The sequence below is a fragment of the Chlorocebus sabaeus genome, chromosome 21, assembly GCF_047675955.1.
Source record: "Chlorocebus sabaeus isolate Y175 chromosome 21, mChlSab1.0.hap1, whole genome shotgun sequence".
NCBI classification, from domain to species: domain Eukaryota; kingdom Metazoa; phylum Chordata; class Mammalia; order Primates; family Cercopithecidae; genus Chlorocebus; species Chlorocebus sabaeus.
The window spans coordinates 77940136-77958046 of NC_132924.1; the positions used below are offsets into that span (position 1 = coordinate 77940136).

The 17911-nt window shown below is 41.8% G+C and overlaps 1 protein-coding gene across 2 annotated transcripts in view; it reads left to right on the forward strand.

The window, feature by feature from the left end:
- Positions 1-13230, forward strand: part of LHFPL3 (LHFPL tetraspan subfamily member 3) — a 570448-nt gene extending 557218 nt beyond the window's left edge. The window contains exon 4 of one of the 2 annotated variants that reach the window (XM_007982482.3): positions 10666-13230. Coding sequence is in view for 1 of the 2 variants with exons in the window: in XM_007982481.3 (XP_007980672.1) it covers positions 10666-10694 (29 nt within the window). In the remaining variant the exon portion in view is untranslated. The remainder of the gene's footprint in view (positions 1-10665) is intronic. The other variant, XM_007982481.3, reaches the window with a different exon arrangement.
- The last annotated feature ends 4681 nt before the right edge of the window (positions 13231-17911 follow it).

Genomic DNA, 17911 nt, shown 5'->3' on the forward strand with positions numbered 1-17911 from the left:
AAAGGCAGAAAATATAAAGGTTAAGGCAGAAGATATTAAGAAGAACCTGGCTATGTGCAGTGGCTCATGCCTTTAATCCCAGCACTTTGGGAGGCCAAAGTGGGCAGATTGCTAGAGCCCAGGAGTTCAAGATCAGCCTGGGCAACATGGTGAAACCCCGTCTACAAAAAATTTTTAAAAATTAGCCAGGCGTGGTGGTGCACACCTGTAATCCCAGCTACTCAGGAGGCTGAGATGGAAGGATCACTTCAGCCCGGGTCAAATCTGCAGTGAGCGGTGATTGTACCGCTGCAGTTCAGCCTGAGTGACAGAGTGAGACCCTCTATCAAAAAAATAAAAATAAGATAAAATAGTTTTTAAAAAAGAAGAAAAATCTAGGAGAAGAAAGGAAAGAAAATATACAAGGACTGTCGCAAATGGTACCTTCTTCACCCATTTCCTAGATGCCTCTCTACATATTCATACTGGAAAAAATTTATTATTGCAACCAAGTGATGAAATCTCTTCCATCTGTGGGCTTAGGATGAGAAAGCCCTTTCCCACCTCTGCTCCCTCTGCCCCACTCCTTAATGCAGGTGAAAAAACTCAAAAGCCCCCAAAAGTCCACACTGAGATTGCAGGTCACTTACTGTCTCTACCAGTCACTTGAGATTTGCTTTGCTAGGTTTTTCATATATCCTTGTGCTTCATTTAGTGTTTGTTTGGTTGGTTGTTCATGTTCATTTGTTTGTTTGTTTTTGAGACAGAATCTCACTCTGTTTCCCAGGCTGGAGTGCAGTGGCACGATCTCGGCTCACTGCAACCTCCACCTCCCGGGTTCAAGCAATTCTCATGCCTCAGCCTCTCAAGTAACTGGGATTGCAGGTGCACACCACCACACCTGGATAATTTTTGTATTTTTCATAGACACAAGGTTTTACCATGTTGCCCAGACTGGTCTCGAACTCTTAACCTCAAGTCATCCACATGCCTCAGCCTCCCAAAGTGCTGGGATTACAGTGTGAGCCACCACCTTGTAGTTTTATCCATTCATTTAACAAACAATTTTTGAGTACCTGTTATACACCAAGTACCTTATTAGGCTGGGAATACAAAGGTGAATAGGACAATCTGCCTCAGGGAGCTTGGTCCAATGTCTTGCTTCTGAAAGCATGGTACCTGGCCAGCAGCATCAGTGTCACCCAGGAGATGGTTAGAAATGTAAGTTCTTATCAGGTATGGCGGCTCACGCCTGTGATCCTAGCACTTTGGTAGACTGAGGCAGGTGGATTGCTTGAGCCCAAGAGTCAGAATCAAGACCAACCTGGGCAATGTAACGAGATCTCATCTCTACAAAAAGCAAGCAAAATTAGCCAGGCCTCATGATGCGTGCTTGTAGTACTAGCTACTCTGGAGGCGGAGGTAGGAGGATCGCTTGAGCTGGGAGGTTGAGACTGTAGTGAGGCGAGATCATGCCATTGCACTCCAGCCTGGGAAACAGAGCAAGACACTGTTTCAAAAAAAAGAAAGAAAGAAAAAATAAAGAAATGCATGCACTCAGGCTCTACCCTAGAAGACCTACTGAATCAAAATCTGCATTTTTAACAAGATACACAGATGAATCTTATGCATATTGAAGTTTGAGAAGCACTGACCTAGTGGATTATTATTGGTGAGAAGATGAAGATACTTTTTGGGTTTTTTGACGGCATCTCACTCTGTCTCCCAAGCTGGAATGCAGTGGTGAGATCTTAGTTCACTACAACTTCTGCCCTCTGGGTTCAAGCAATTCTCCTGCCTCAGCCTCCCTAGTAGCTGGGATTACAGGCATGCACTACCACACCCAGCTAATTTTTGTATTTTTAGTAGACACAGGGTTTCACCGTGTTGGCCAGGCGGGTCTCAATCTCCTGGCCTCAAATGATCCACCGCCATGGCCTCCCAAAGTGCTGGGATTACAGGTGTGAGCCACCATGCCCGACCAAAGATATTATTTTATTTCATATCTCTTCCATTTGTTCAGCTAGTGTTTAATGATCGCCTGACATAAATCAAGCACTTAGCTAGGATCTGGGGGTGCAGCAGTGAGCAATACAGAGGAGGTTTCGATGGCATGGAACTCACATTCTGGCGTGGGAGAAGAACAGAAAACAAAGATACATGAGATAATTATAGATCATAAGTAGCACTATGAAGCAAATAAATGGTAATATGATAAAAAGAAACCAAAATGAGCTATGACAAAGAGGGTGGTGAGAGTTTTGGGAGTAAGTTATTTCTACTTTGCATCTTGCTTTCTGTTCAAAAACCCAGTCACTGGTCCTGAGTCAAAGATGACAACACTTTTGTCTTTCTTTTCTTTTTCCCCCATCCCTATCTCCTTCCTCAGCACATGTCGGTGACACTATAGGTGCCACCAAGCAGACAGAGTCACATGCATAGCCTGTTTAGAAAGCTTGGCTGTGAGCAACTAAAAATTTAGCTGCAAACTAAATTATAAGTCTGAGAAGAAAGTATTATACTAGTGTAGTCCTTTTGGTTAGCATAAGAAGGCATTAGAGAATATACTTAGGGCTGGTAACTGGGGTGTAGCCTCCTGTCCAGCTGTCTTCCAGCATCATATGCAGTACAGGGTCAGAGAGGGTGGACTGATGAGTGGGAGGGTGGCATACAAGTAAAGACCCAAGTCTTCACCAATCCACTGGCCAATTACAAACAACCACAACAAATTTATCTACAAAGCTATAAGAATCTATAAAACTAATTTTGATCAGTTAACAACCAAAGTTGGTCTTACACCTTCATTCAGCCCAAAAGTAGAGTGTGAATATGCATTTATGTTCAGTACAGATCCGAACCCCCAGCAGTTAGACCACTTGAGGGACATACCAATGATTGCCCAGAGAATATGTGTAGACCAGAAAGTAGAGGTTAGACGTTCAGTTACTGCTCCTCTAGAAGTTGCATGTCAGGAAGAAAACAATGAGTCAATGATGGTGGCTCTCTTTCTGACCTGTGAGCATTATATCAACTGTCCAACCATACATGTCATTACAGTATATTTAACACAGCAAATCTAAACCACTGTCAAAGAAAGGATATTTGTCCACTGGTCCGTTACCTATTACTGCAAAACAAATTATCCAGAAACTTAATGGATTAAAACAATAATTTTTATTATATTTCACAATTGTGTGGATCAGGAATCTGGGGAGACTTCAGCTGGGCAATTCTTCTGCTCCATGTACCATCAACTGGAGTAACTTGGTGGCATTCAGCTGGTAGCTGGGTGATCTGGAGGGTCCAAGATGGCTCACTCACATGCAGGCCCATTAGCAGGGATGGCTGGAAAGCTGAGCTCAGCTAGGCTCCTCTCCCCCTCCATGTATAATATTACCAAGGCCTCTCCATGGGGTCACTCCACTAGGGGAATCAGAAACTGCTAGCATTCAAAAGATCCTCAACATCACTAATTATCAAAGAAATGCATGTCAAAACCACAATGAGATATCACCTCACACCCCTTAGAATGGGTCCTATTTAAAAACAAGACCAAAAAAAAAAAAAAAAAAAAAACAGAAGACTGAGTGCAGTGGCTCACACCTGTAACCCCAGCACTTTGGGAGGCCGAGGTGGGTGGATCACCTGAGGTCGGGAGTTCGAGACCAGCCTGACCAACATGGAGAAACCCCATCTCTACTAAAAATACAAAATTAGCCGGGTGTGGTGGTGCATGCCTGTAATCCCAGCTACTCGGGAGGCTGAGGCAGGAGAATCACTTGAACCTGGGAGGTGGAGGTCGCGGTGAGCCAAGATCATGCCATTGCACTCCATCCTGGGCAACAAGAGCAAAACTCTGTCTCAAAAAAAAAAAAAAAGGAGGGAAGTGGGGAGTGGGGAGCTGTTCAACAGGTATAACATTTTAGTTTTGCAAAATGAAAAAGTTCTGGAGACCTGTTTTACAACAAGGTAAATATATTTAACACTACTGAACTGTACACTTAAAAACTGCTAAGATAGTAAGTGTTATGTTGGCTTTTTTTTTTTTTTTTTTTTTTTTTTTTAACCAGAAAGAAGGAAAGAAAGTGCCAGGACTCTTAAAGCCCAGATTCAAGGGAAAGGGAGCATAGACCCCACCTCTCCATAGAGGAATGTCAAAGAATCTGCAGTCATCTTTAATCGGCCACACACACTGTGGGGCGCATGATGCAGAGAGCACCTGAGGACACGGATCGATGAGATATTCTTTCTGGGAGACTGTACTCCACCTCTCAGAGATGAAGAGTATCAGAAGTCCCTGTTAGAAGTAGGTGCCGAAGCCGGGCGCGGTGGCTCACGCCTGTAATCCCAGCACTTTGGGAGGCCGAGACGGGCGTATCACGAGGTCAGGAGATCGAGACCATCCTGGCTAACACGGTGAAACCCTGTCTCTACTAAAATTGCAAAAAATTAGCCGGGCAAGGTGGCGGGCGCCTGTAGTCCCAGCTACTCGCAGGCTGAGGCAGGAGAATGGCGTGAACCCGGGAGGCGGAGCTTGCAGTGAGCCGAGGTCGCTCCACTGCACTCCAGCCTGGGCGACAGACCAAGACTCCGTCCCCAAAAAAAAAAAAAAGAAGTAGGTGCTGTTTGAAACAATAGGTTGGGGAAAACGACAAAGCTTGTTCCAACAATGAGAAAAAAAGGGCCTGGAATTCCTCCTTTACTCATTTTTACAACAAAGATTCAGCTAGCCATTCTGCCCAAAGCCTGACTGCTCCCTCCAAAGATTTTTCTCACTCAGTGCCTATTTTCCAGCTCTCCTGACTGTGGGGGCTCCAGACCCTAATTAAAAAGGTCAGATAGGAACAACGAGCAGAAAGCAACCACAGGAGACATTTCAACATCTGTAAACACATAGAAAATTCAGCCAAGTAGCATTTAGATAGCCTGGACAATGGGGCCATTATAAATGCTGCGCTCATGAGCAGTGATTCAAATGACAGCTTTGAAAAGGATTTGCAAAGAGCCCTTTGGAAATGTAACATGGGCAACTCCGAGCCCATGACATGTTACAAGGACAAACCTGACTAAACAAAGATCCAAAGCAGCATTGAATGACTTATTTATTCATTCCTGCTCTGTACAAACCCGAGAGAATGTGACATCTTTTAAATTACCTCCCCTGATAGGCAACATCCATGGTGCATGGGAAATGTTAGCAAAGTTTTTAAAAGAGCAGAATGTTTCACGAAGTGGCAATTACACCACAATGATGCTTCCACCAAGTTCTGCAAATTGTCCTGGCATCTCACAGTCTTAAGACTGAAGAAGTGATGGCCACATCTGGAGAGGAAAATTCTGACTTTCATTTCCTTCCACTTACTCTTTTCACAAATCTGTTTGAAGAGCTAGCCCTTGCCAAGCCTTCAGGTGGAGAACTCTTCATTGTGCATACTATCTAAGTAGTTGTAATAACATTCTAATTTTACTCCCCCAACAAAGTGTTTTCCTGAGACTCTGTGGGAAGTGGTTGTATTCTGATCACCGCTGGTTATTATTATTCAGCCTAAGAGTCTGCAGAACTTATGCATGCCCTGGGGTTTCTGTTGCATGGTGGTGTCATGCGGTAGGAAGAAAGAAAATGCTCTGATGGCAGTGTCTAAGTAACTCAAATCCAAGCAAACATGCCCAGCAGGCCTTCTGATGAGCAGCAGGCACTCATGGGCAAGGCTGGAATTAGGGTGAGGCAAGCTAGGTACCTAGGGGGCAAGCTTTTTTGTGTTTTGTTTGTTTGTTTGTTTTTTGAGAGAGGGTCTCGCTCTGTCACCCAGTCTGGAATGCAGTAGTGCAGCCTCGACCTCCTGGTCTCAAACGATCCTCCCACCTAAACCTCCCAAGTAGCTGGGACCACTGGTGTGCACCATCATACCTGGCTAATTTCTTTTTTATTTTTTGTAGAAACGGCATCTCCTTATGTTGCCAAGGCTGTCTTGAACTCCTGGGTCAAGCGATCCTGCCACCTTAGGCTCCCAAAGTGCTGGGATTACAAGCATGAGCCACCGCGACTGGCCCTGCAAGTTTTAAAGAAGCACTCACCTCACACTTGCATGACCCTGCAAGTGAGCTCCTTAAATTTTATACCCTAGGCACTCACTTGCCTCTCCCTATTCCAGGCCTGGCTCACTGGCTTCACACTTTCATTTTCCCACTTACTCTCAGCTCCCTGCCCACCACAGATACTGTGGGTCAGAAGTACACAGTCCCAGGGTTTGACAATACTCAACAAAGAAGAAACCTTTAATGGCCAGGTGCAGTGGCTCATGCTTGTAATCCCAACACTTCAGGAGGCCAAGGTGGGAGGATCACTTGAGTCCAGGAGTTTGAGACCAGTCTGGGCAACATAATGAGACCCCATCTCTACAAAAAAAAATTTAAAATTAGCTGGGCATGGTTACACGTGCCTGTGGTCCCAGTTATGTGGGAAGCTGAGGTGAGAGGATCATTTGAGCCTGGAGGTGGTAGAGGCTGCAGTGATCTATGATCATGCCACTATAGTCAAGAAGCCTGAGTCACAGAGCAAGACCCTGTCTCAAAAAGAAGAAGAGGAAGAGAAGGAAGAGGAGGAGGAGGAGAAGGGAGAAGAACAAGAGAGCTTTAGGAATGAAGGACTGACTAATCAATAGTGAGATTAGGCCGGGCGCAGTGGCTCACTCCTGTTATCCCAGCACTTTGGGAGGCTGAGATGGGCAGATCACCTGAGCTCAGGAGTTCAGGACCAGCCTGGCCAACATGGTGAAACCTCATCTCTATTAAAAATAAAAATTAGCTGGGCTTGATGGCATGCACCTGTAATCCCAGCTACTTGGGAAGCTGAGGCAGGAGAATCGCTTGAACCTGGGAGGCAGAAGTTGCAGTGAGCCAAGATTATGCCACTGCACTCCAGCCTGGGTGACAGAGCGAGACTCCATCTCAAAAAAAAAAAAAAAAGTTAGATTACAGCAAGGGATCTAATGAGGGATTTGGCCGTATGAAGGCCACAGGTGACCTAAGACCAGAGCAGATTCAAGAAAGGTTGTTGATGAATGACCTGTTCTGGTGAGGCCCCAGGCTATGGGCCAAGATGATGAAGGAGAAAGTTTTGTGAAAGTGGCCACAGATGTTCCCTTCCTGTAAGAGAGCTCAAGATCTTCCCAGAGAGACGTTTACCCTGCCGGAGGCTTCCTTTTCCCTGCTTCTTCCCACAGGTATGGGTGTCACTGCCCTGGGGTCTGATCAAAGCCCTTTCAAAACTCACTGCTCCCTTCCCAGCCCACTGAGAACAGGTCTCACCCTGCCTGGGATGCAGCCTTAGATATATGTACTTCCTTTTTGGCAATCTCATACTTTTCCTTCATCCTGTGATGTCATGAAGTCAAACCAAGCAGCTTAGCACCAAGGAGAGAGAAACAGGGAGTCTCTGGTTCATGGATGCCAACAAATGATTCATACCAAAGCAGGATTTTCTATTATGAAATTAGGCATGTACTTACTTGAGAACCTCAAGAAAATGAGGACTACCCTCCTGCCCCCCTTTTTCCCTGCCCCACACACATAGATGGCCCTCTGTGGTCTCCCTATTCATCCCTCTACTTATACTTTTTTTGGAGACAGAGTCTTGCTCTGTCACCCAGGCTGGAGTGCAGTGGCGTGATCTCGGCTCACTGCAACCTCTGCCTCCCGGGTTCAAGTGAATCTCCTGCCTCAGCCTCCTTGGTAGCTGGAACTATAGGTGCCTGCCACCATGCCTAGCTAATTTTTGTATTTTTAGTAGAGATGGGTTTTCACCATGTTGACCAGGCTGGTTTCAAACTCCTGACCTCAGATGGTCCGCCCACCTTGGCCTCCCAAAGTGCTGGGATTACAGGCGTGAGCCACAGTGCCCAGCCAATTTTTTTAATGGCCACATAGTATTCCATGGTGTATATGTACCACATTTTCTTTATCCAGTCCACTACTGATGGGCACCTAGGTTGATCCCATGTCTTTGCTATTATTAATAGTGCTACAACAAACATATGAGTGCATGTGTCTTTTTGGTAGAAGGATTTATTTTCCTTTGGGCATATATCCACTAATGGGATTGCTGGGATGAATGATGGTTCTGTTTTAAGTTCTTGGAGAAATTTCCAAACTGCTTTCCACAGTGGTTGATTGTTTTGCTTTTAATAATATCTAAAGAAAGTATTCCTTTCCGTAGGGCTTCTGCCAGCATGACTCAATCTCAGATAATCATTACAGACTAATCATCATTACGACATGATCATATTTCAATTATCCTCTGTGTAGTCTGGGTACATCAAAGTAACCATGAGTTCTCTTGCTGAGAGAAGTTCATTAAGATCATAATGTGGATACGATTTTTTTAAGTGTGTTGAAAAACAAGGGGGAACATACCAAAAGCAACAACAGAATGATCCAGAGGATTCTCTAGCACACATTCAGAAACCATATCTTATCGTGTGTTTTGAAGTGCTTTGTGATACAAAACCTCGGCCGGGCACAGTGGCTCATGCCTGTAATCCCAGCACTTTGGTAGGTCGAGGTGGGTGGACCACTTGAGGTCAGGAGTTCGAGACCAGCCTGGCCAACATGGTAAAACCCTGTCTCTACCAAAAATACAACAATCAGCCAGGTGTGGTGGCACATGCCTGTAATCCCAGCTACTCAGGAGGCTGAGGCAGGAGAATCGCTTGAACCTGGGAGGCAGAGGTTGCAGTGAACCAAGATCATTCCACTGCACTCTGGCCTGGGTGACAGAGAGACTCCATCTCAAAAGTAAATGAAACTAAAAGTAAATAAATAAAAAATAAAGTGCTCTGTGATGCAAAGCCTAACAGGCTGTTTCCTTTTGGCCCAAATATGCCACACCGTGACCAGCTAGGTGTATTTACCCAACTTCCTGATATGTAAGATATCCTTAAGCCCTAGTTCACAGTGACAAAAATCTATGAAAATCATTCAAAGAATAGGGTTAATCATACTGTATGAGGTCTAGTTGTGTTGATACAGGATCAGTCCCTAATCTGTTGGAGAAAAGGAAAAGTAATTATCCCCTGAGAATTCATCCAAAAGAAACAAAATTTTTTGTGTGTGACAGGGAGGGTCTTACTCTGTCACCCAGGCCGGAGTCCAGTGGCGGGATCTACACTCTGTCACCCAGGCTGGAGTGCAGTGGCACAATCTGCACTGTGGCTCACCACAACCTCGACCTCCCAGGCTCAAGCGATCCTCCCACGTCAGCCCCTTGAGTAGCTGGGACTACAGGCGCACCACCACACTCGGCTAATTTTTGTATGTTTTGTAGAGATGGGGTTTCTCTATGATGACTACAAGCTGATTTCAAACTCCTGAGCTCAAAAGATCCTCCCATCTCAGCTTCCCAAAATGCTGGGATTACAAGTGTGAGCCATAACGCCCAGACAAGAAACATTTTAAAATATAAATAGGCCGGGCGCGGTGGCTCAAGTCTGTAATCCCAGCACTTTGGGAGGCCGAGACAGGCAGATCACCAGGTCAGGAGATGGAGACCATCCTGGCTAACACGGTGAAACCCCGTCTCTACTAAAAAATACAAAAAACTAGCCGGGCGTGGAGGCAGGCGCCTGTAGTCCCAGCTACTCGGGAGGCTGAGTGAACCCGGAGAATGACGTGAACCCGGGAGGCGGAGCTTGCAGTGAGCTGAGATCCGGCCACTGCACTCCAGCCTGGGCGACAGAGAGAGACTCCGTCTCAAAATAAATAAATAAATAAAATAAAATATAAATAGATCTTTATATAAAAGATATTCATATTTATAATAAATCAGAAACCTACCTATATGTCTGACAATAGTGAAACAGTTGCGAATGGAATATTAAGCATAGAATGGGAAGGAATGAGAATGAAGCAGAACATTACACGGCCATTGAAAAGTCATGCTGGTGGTGGGGCACAGTAGCTCACACCTGTCATCCCAATACTCTGGGAGGCTGGGGAAGGTGGATCACTTTAGCTCAGGAGTCTGAGATCAGCCTGGGCAACATGGCGAAACCCCGTCTCTATATTATAAATTAAGTAAATAAATAATAAAAGAAACTTATACTGATGATATGGACAGTGGAAATGTAGAAAATTGTCTTTAATGTAACGTTAAAATATTTAAAGTGTTATCTATACTGTAATTACAATTGTATAAAATAATTGCACATTTTGATAAGGAATGGAAAGAAATATAGGAGGAAAAGTTGTGTCGAAGTGATTGAATTGTGGGTGATTAATCTTTATAATAATTTCTTTTGTAGCTGCTATAATATTGAGTTCAAAATAAATAAAACTTGGAAAGAAAAGGAAAACACTCAAGTGACACATTTTTCCATGCTGAGCAGGAAAGTCAGTGTCTCGGGAACTGTCCACATTTTTCCTTGCTCCTTCAAAGCAGCCTGTTAATCTTGACCCAGATGGAGGGAATACATGTTCTTCTTGCTGGGAAGACTGTACTGTGGGTTGAATGGAACAGAAATCTCAAACTTTTCAGTATTGTTTGGTAACAAATGCAAAATGCATTTGAACCATTCATTGGTATAGTTTTTCCATGACAAATATTATGCACAAAAATCTTGCAGACAGAAAATGATGTATTTTTTTCTCTCCCCCCACCCTTTTTCTTTCTCTTCCTTCCCATTTCCGCAGTTCTGCTAAGCCAATATTCTCTAGAATGAGCACAAAACAAATCGAATAACAGCTAAACAAACCGAATAACAGCTTTTGTACATCAACATCAAGAAGGAATACGCCTGAGAGAGATCAGAGTATAGAGATGAATATGAACAAGAGTGGAACATTCACTTGTCAACGCACTTTCTAAATCTAGATCAGCAGAGATGGGAGTGATTTTCTGGAAAGAGATGTGATCACGGATTAAACACCAGCTCATTGGAAACTGTCATTGGATGAGATCAGAAAACATTCATGAAAAATCATATTCAGGAAATATATTACAGGAAGAAGAATATAAATGCTCTAGAGTTAACATGTAAAATATATACGTACTGAGGTTTGTAAACTGTCCTTTTTAAATCAAACTGAAAACAAAAAGCTTTAACCTTTCAACAGAATTTTTAAAAAGGCAGTTAGTTCTAAATTATTCCTATCTCAATAGCCAAGAGGCTGATCAAGTGTCATTTATTGAGGAAGCATCTTAGAAAATGACTCTGAATGTTTTCATAGGAGCCGTGACCTTTGATTCTTCATCTCTACTATTCATTTACTTCACTGTGTAATCAGTTACAACCACTCAGTTATTAAGAGACGTAATGCTTCAAACTTTTTACCAAGTCTGTATTGTTTAATCTGTCCATACAAGTCATTACTGAGAGAGCATTTATGCCATATACTATTACTCCATCAAGCTGTATATTACAGGAAGTACATCTTTACATCATAGGTTCCCAAGCAACATAGATTTCCCTATCTTTCAGGAAACAGCATCAAGGAACTCTGAAAAAGATAGAAAAAGTTCATTTTCACCTTGGATGCTCACGTGTAATATTATAGGCTACTATCAAATAAATACATTTTTTCTAATTCTCCCTAGAACATGCATAGGAATTTAATATACTTTACAAATAAGTATCTAAAATATCTCCTTTTTTTTCCTATTTCTTTGCCATACATGTTATCAGAAATTCATATCTTCTATTTCCCTTACTGACGGGCACTCATTTTTATTTTTTAAAACTCATTCCATTAAAGATATTTCTAAATAATAGTAAGTGGTACTAACAAAATAAATAATAATTTAATAGCCTTAGAAATAAATGACTATATACTTATACAGGCTGAAAAAACCTCGGTAGGAATAAGTTACCTTTTTGTTTACTAATGTTGGTTTCAAAAATACTCAGATTCATTTTAGTTGGCTGACATCTGGAAGGAGTTAACAACTAACCAGTTGACTTCAGCAACCATTTGCTCCCAGCCTTCCCCTGTCACCACCCTCACCACATATCCCGCCAATATCCAACAGCAAAGAAATATTTAATATTGAAATCGCCCATTACCTGGGAATGACCACAAGCTAAAATGTATTTGTGGAAGGGTACTTAGTAGAAGCCAAACCATGTTCTATTCCTGAGCAGAAAACATGGACATGTAGAATGCTTTTATTCATATATTCAAAATTAAGAACAAATCAGTATATATCGCTAGAACATCAGATGGAGGATAACACAAGAAGTGATACAGATCAGGGTTCACTTCTCTTACCCTCTCTCTGTTAGGACTACATTCCTATTTTAGCCAAATGTTTCTGGTGCAGGCCATCTTTTCACCATAAATGGCATGAAACATAAATGGCATTATGTTTCAAATGGCTAAAAGCATATAACAGGTATGCTCAAAGGAGTAAAACCCAATTGACAGAGATGTGGCTTTTCTAAAGAACCAAATTAAGGGAATACTTAGTATCTACAACTAAAGTATTAATCATTCTGAGGATTATTTGTTGCTTTAACTATTAGCTCCCTACTGCAACCATAACACCCTACTTACTACATTTAATTACACACAACTTTTCAATAATTCATATTTTATTTGAAGGGAGGTACCTGTCTACTTTATCTACAATAAAAACAAAAGGTATTGGCTTTCTCTAATCCATGCAAACTACAAATTCCATCAGGAGTCCTACATCACTAACAGTGGTGTAAACAAAACTAAGAAAGTACTTCCTATCCACATGCAAATGTTTTAAAAAAGTTTTTGCCATAAAACCTAAGTGTAATTTAGCATACCACAGTGCTCTGAAGATGGGTCATTGACGATGTACCATTTGTATATAGGTAATACACATGTAAATCACTAAATGTTAATTACATATAAGAAGTAGGTTTTTATCTTTTTAAAAAAAAACAAAAAAAGTGACTCCCTTTCTCATTCTGTTCTGTTGTATTGTGTCCAAAAGTTGTGTGTAATTTTTTTAAGGTCCAGGAAATGTAAAGAAATTTGTTGGAATATCTGAATTTCTGTAAAAAAAATAAAAATAAAAATAAGATTTTGTTACTTAAAAGAATTTTTGGTGGTGTGGTACATATTTGGTGTATTCAGTTTCTGTCTTTGTCCAGTGATCCGGTGACAGCTGATGGTTCCATTGAAGTAACTATCTCAGAAAATCTCCCTGCTGCTGGATTCCGTATCTGTCAACAGCAGGACTCTCATGTAGAAGGTATGGTTAACATCTCCAAACCCTCTCCTAGCCAAATTTAGGAATATCTCCAGCTAATTCTCCATACACTCAGTGGAATGAAATTGATAACTAAACAAACAGCTGGACTACTCAAGTAAAACTTGACCTGCAATATCCAATTGCCCAATCTCCCCTTTGCAAATTGAAAACAACCAACGGTTCCTCACACATGAGCAACCCTTCATACTGGGTATATGAAGCAACAACACTTCATACTGGGTATATGTTGTCTGGATGGGTTCCAATCCCTGATCCTTGGTTTACTATATGACTCTGAACAACACTAAGCCTCAGTGTCCTCATTGGTAAAAGAGATATAAATAATATCACTCAGCTCCCTAGCATTGTTGTAAGGATGTCAATTAAACTATAGTGGTGGTGTGCTTGACAGGTAGGTAGGGGATATTCAATGAATGTTCATTCCTTCCCCTCCTAGTATATGCAAGACACTGAAGGAAGAAAAGAGACATAAAACAAAGTGTCTGCTCTGAAGATCCCGAAGACAATTAGATTGACATTTGTGCACAGGGATTGAAAATTCAAATGCATACAAGGGCCAATAAATTCACAAAGCAAGCTCCGCTGGGGAGATAATAGGCATAGTGGGAACTGGCCTGGCACAGTGGCCTATAATCCCAGCACTTTGGGAGGCCGAGGTGGATGGATCACTTGAGTCCAGGAGTTTGAGACCAGCCTAGGCAATATAGTGAGATCCTTTCTCCGAAAATAAAAAAATAATAATTTTTTAAATAAATTTTTAAAAGGAAGTAGTGGGAACTATGGAGCACTGAAGAGCCTAGGTCCTGTCTCAAGGGAATAAGTAGTCAACGCTCAGCTCTAATGATTTAACAAATATATATTGAGTTCCTACTATGTGCCAAGAACTGTTCTAAACTCTGAGAAGATAGTGGTGAATCACACAAAACCCTGCTTGCCTTTCATAGGTCTTATGTTCTAGTAGGGGAAGACACACAATAGACAGGAAAATGTCAGCTAATAACAGGTGCCCTAAAGAGAATTATAGCAGGGTGATTGACAGAGAAATGGAGAGAGGAATCAGGTAAGGCCTCCATGAAAAGGTGGCATTTAGAGTGAGACCTGAACAAACGTTTAAAAGCCAAATGTGAAAAACGCAGAAGGCATGCCAGACTGGGAATGGCAAGGTGGCAGAGTGGGGAGCCACGTGGGCTAAGCTAGGGACCAGCTCTGGGCTTTGTAGGCCAGGATTGTTTGTACATTTTAAGTGTGAGAAAAAGCCACTGAAGGATCTTAAGCAGAAGAGTAATGTAAACTATTTCACATTTCTAAAAGATTACTTTTGGTTTCTGCATCTAGCAGTATAAACTAGATACTCTAAAAAGCCTTTTGTTTTTTTGTTTTGTTTTGTTTTGTTGTTTTTTTTAAGAGGGAGTATTGCTCTGTCACACCCAGGCTAGATGGAGTGCAGTGGGGAAATCTTGGCTAACTGCAACCTCCGCACCACCATGCCCAGCTAATTTTTGTATTTTTAGTAGAGACAGGGTTTCACCATGTTGGCCAGGCTGGTCTTGAACTCCTGACTTTGTTATCCACCCACCTCGGCCTCCCATAGTGCTGGGATTACAGGCGTGAGCCATTGAGCCCAGCCTCTAAAAAGCCTTTCTTATGCCATACTATTAAATCTTAGATAAATTACAATAAGTTTATTTTTAACACACAGCTTAGATTACAAGAAAGTAAAAGAAATTCCAAAAGCATTTCAAAAAAGAAGTGGAGTGAGCTGAAAACTAAGTGTGAAATGTAAACAAAGGCAAAAGCTGGGCTTGCCTGAAGGTAAATCTGTATAACAAAGTAGGGAATGGAAGATTAAGCCGTGGGCCACTGGAAGTAGGTGAGTTAAATTTGACATTCACATCCTAAAGCAGGATGCTTGAAGATGGCTACATCCTAGGCAAGGGCGGCCTAGGAAAAATTCTCATGCTAGCAAAAGAAATCTATCAAGAGCACTATCTCCACACTGGCTCTAGATGGAAAAATAATAATGACCCCTTGAAATTTATCAGATGCCTGCCCCCGTCAAGTATGGAACTCAGCCTTACACTCTCCATATGGTCAAAGAAACCCCAAACCAAGGAATTAAAGAGATTTTTAGGGCCCCTGATACCAGGTAGATACAAGCATATGTTGTCTAGAGGAAAGCATCTCTAACATAACTCTCAACAATTAAGCTCAACAAAGTATGCAATTGCAATTTTAAAATTACTAAATATACAAATAAACCCTAAGGGATAATCAGCAGATACAACTAACAGCCGATTTATTACCCCACAGATTTTAGATAGTGGAATTACCAGATACACAATATAAAGTAATCATGTTTTACATGTTAAGAAAATAAAGACAGCGTCTAAAACAATGAATAAAGAGTACATTAGATATAACCAGATAGATTAGAAGGAAAATTTTAAAGTCTTAGAAATTAAAATTATAATCATTGAAATTTAAAGTACAATGTGTAAATTACAAACGAGTATAACCGAAGAGAGAAGCTGTGAACTAGTAGATAGATCTAAAGAAATTGCACAGAATACAATACAAAAAGCCAAGGGGTTAGAAAATGACAAAGAGGTTAAACAACAGAGAAGACACAGACATCTAAACAGAGTTCCAACAGGAGAAATAGAGAGAATAAGGGAAAGGCAATATTTGAATAGAAAATGTCTGAAAATTTTTCAAAAATGATAAAAGATATGAATCCACACATATAGGAAGCACAATAGATATCAAGCAAGATAAACATAAAGTAAGACATGTCAGTAAAAATACAGGGAAAAGACAGAGAACTACCATAACAACAACCAAAGAGAAAGGGCATACCTCAGGGCGCATGCCTGAGGTCCTGGCTACTTGGAGACTGAGGCAGGAGATGGCTTGAGCCCGGGAGCTCTGGGCTGCAGCGCACGGTGCCCATGAGGTGTCCATGCTAAATTCAGAATCAAGAGGGTGACCTCCCTGGAGCAGGGGACCGCCAGGTTGCCTAAGGAGGGGTGAACCACCCCAGGTCAGAAACGGAGCAGGTCAAAACTCCCGTGCTGATCCTTTGTACCACCTACAAAGGAATAATTTCTGGACCAACAATAAATACCAGATACATTAGCATGATTTATTTAAAGTGCTGAGGTAAAATAACTCAAAATAGACCAGGTACAGCGGCTCATACCTGTAATCCCAGAACTCTGGGAGGCCGAGACAGGCGGATCACTTCAGATCAGGAGTTCGAGACCAGCCTGGCCAATATGGTGAAACCCATCTCTACTAAAATACAAAAATTAGCTGGGCGTGGTGGCGTCTGTAATCCAGACTACTCAGGAGGTTGAGGCAGGAGGATCCCTTGAACCCAGGAGGCGGAGGTTGCAGTGAGCTGAGATTGTGCCACTGCACTCCAGCCTGGGCAACAGGCAAGACTCCATCACAATAAAAAGCCACAAAACTATCTAAATAAAATTGTGTTTCAGCAAAGCTATTTTTTAAGACCAGAGGTAAAATACAATCATTTTCAGATAAACAAAACCTAAGGGGGTTTACCAACAACACAACGACACAGAGGGAATTTCTAAAAATTAGCCAGGAAGTAAGGCTGGAGATGCAAAAAGGAATAGAGAATGAAGAATTTGGTACGTATGTGAGCAAATGTAAACAAACATTGTACAAAATACAACATCTAATTTTTAGAATTCAAAAAAAAGAAAACTAAAATACTGAATAATAGTAGCATATAAATTGGGATGAGATTATTAGAGTTTAAGGAATGTTATGTTAATTGGAAGGAGAGTTAAGATAAAGATTCACTTTTATAATAATTATAGGTCCGGGTGTGGTGGCCCATGCCTGTAATCCCAGCACTTTGGGTGGCTGAGGTGGGAGGCTCCCTTGAGTCCAGGAGTTCAAGGCCAGCCTGGGCAAAAAAGGGAGACCCAGCTCTACAAAGAATAATAATAATAGCTAGCAATGGATTGCTTATAATGTGCCAAGTATATGTATTAACTCACTTAATCTTCATGAGTTAGAACTATCATTATCCCAAGCTTACAGATGAAGAAACTATGGCACAGAGGGGTTAAATAACTTACCCAAAGTCACACAACTAATAAGCAAAGAGGTGGGTTCAAGTCCAGGTAATATGACTCTAAAATCCATGCACTTAACTACTGTCTACGCTGCTTTAGAAAGTTTAATATAGCCGGTCATGGTGGCTTGTGCTTGTAATCCTAGCACTTTGGGAGGCTGAGGTGGGCAGATCACCTGAGGTCAGGAGTTTGAGACCAGCCTGACCAACATGGAGAAAGCCTGTCTCTACTAAAAATACAAAATCAGCTGGGCGTGGTGGCACATGCTGAGGCTGGAGGCTGAGGCAGAAGAATCGCTTGAACCTGGGAGCCGAGATCGCACCACTGCACTCCAGCCTGGGCAACAAGAGCAAAACTCTGTTTCAAAAAAAAAAAAAGTTTAATATAAATAAGATTTTAAAGTAAACAATAGAGGACATAGTTTCAAAACTATTTTGGGGGTGGAATAAGAAAACAAAGGAAAAAACACTAAATCAAAAAAAAAAGAAGGCCCCCACAAAAAAAGGGAAAAAAAGCATCGAAAAAATAAAACAACTAGAAAGCATAATGTAAGGCAAAAGAAATAAATCCAAACTAGATAACACAA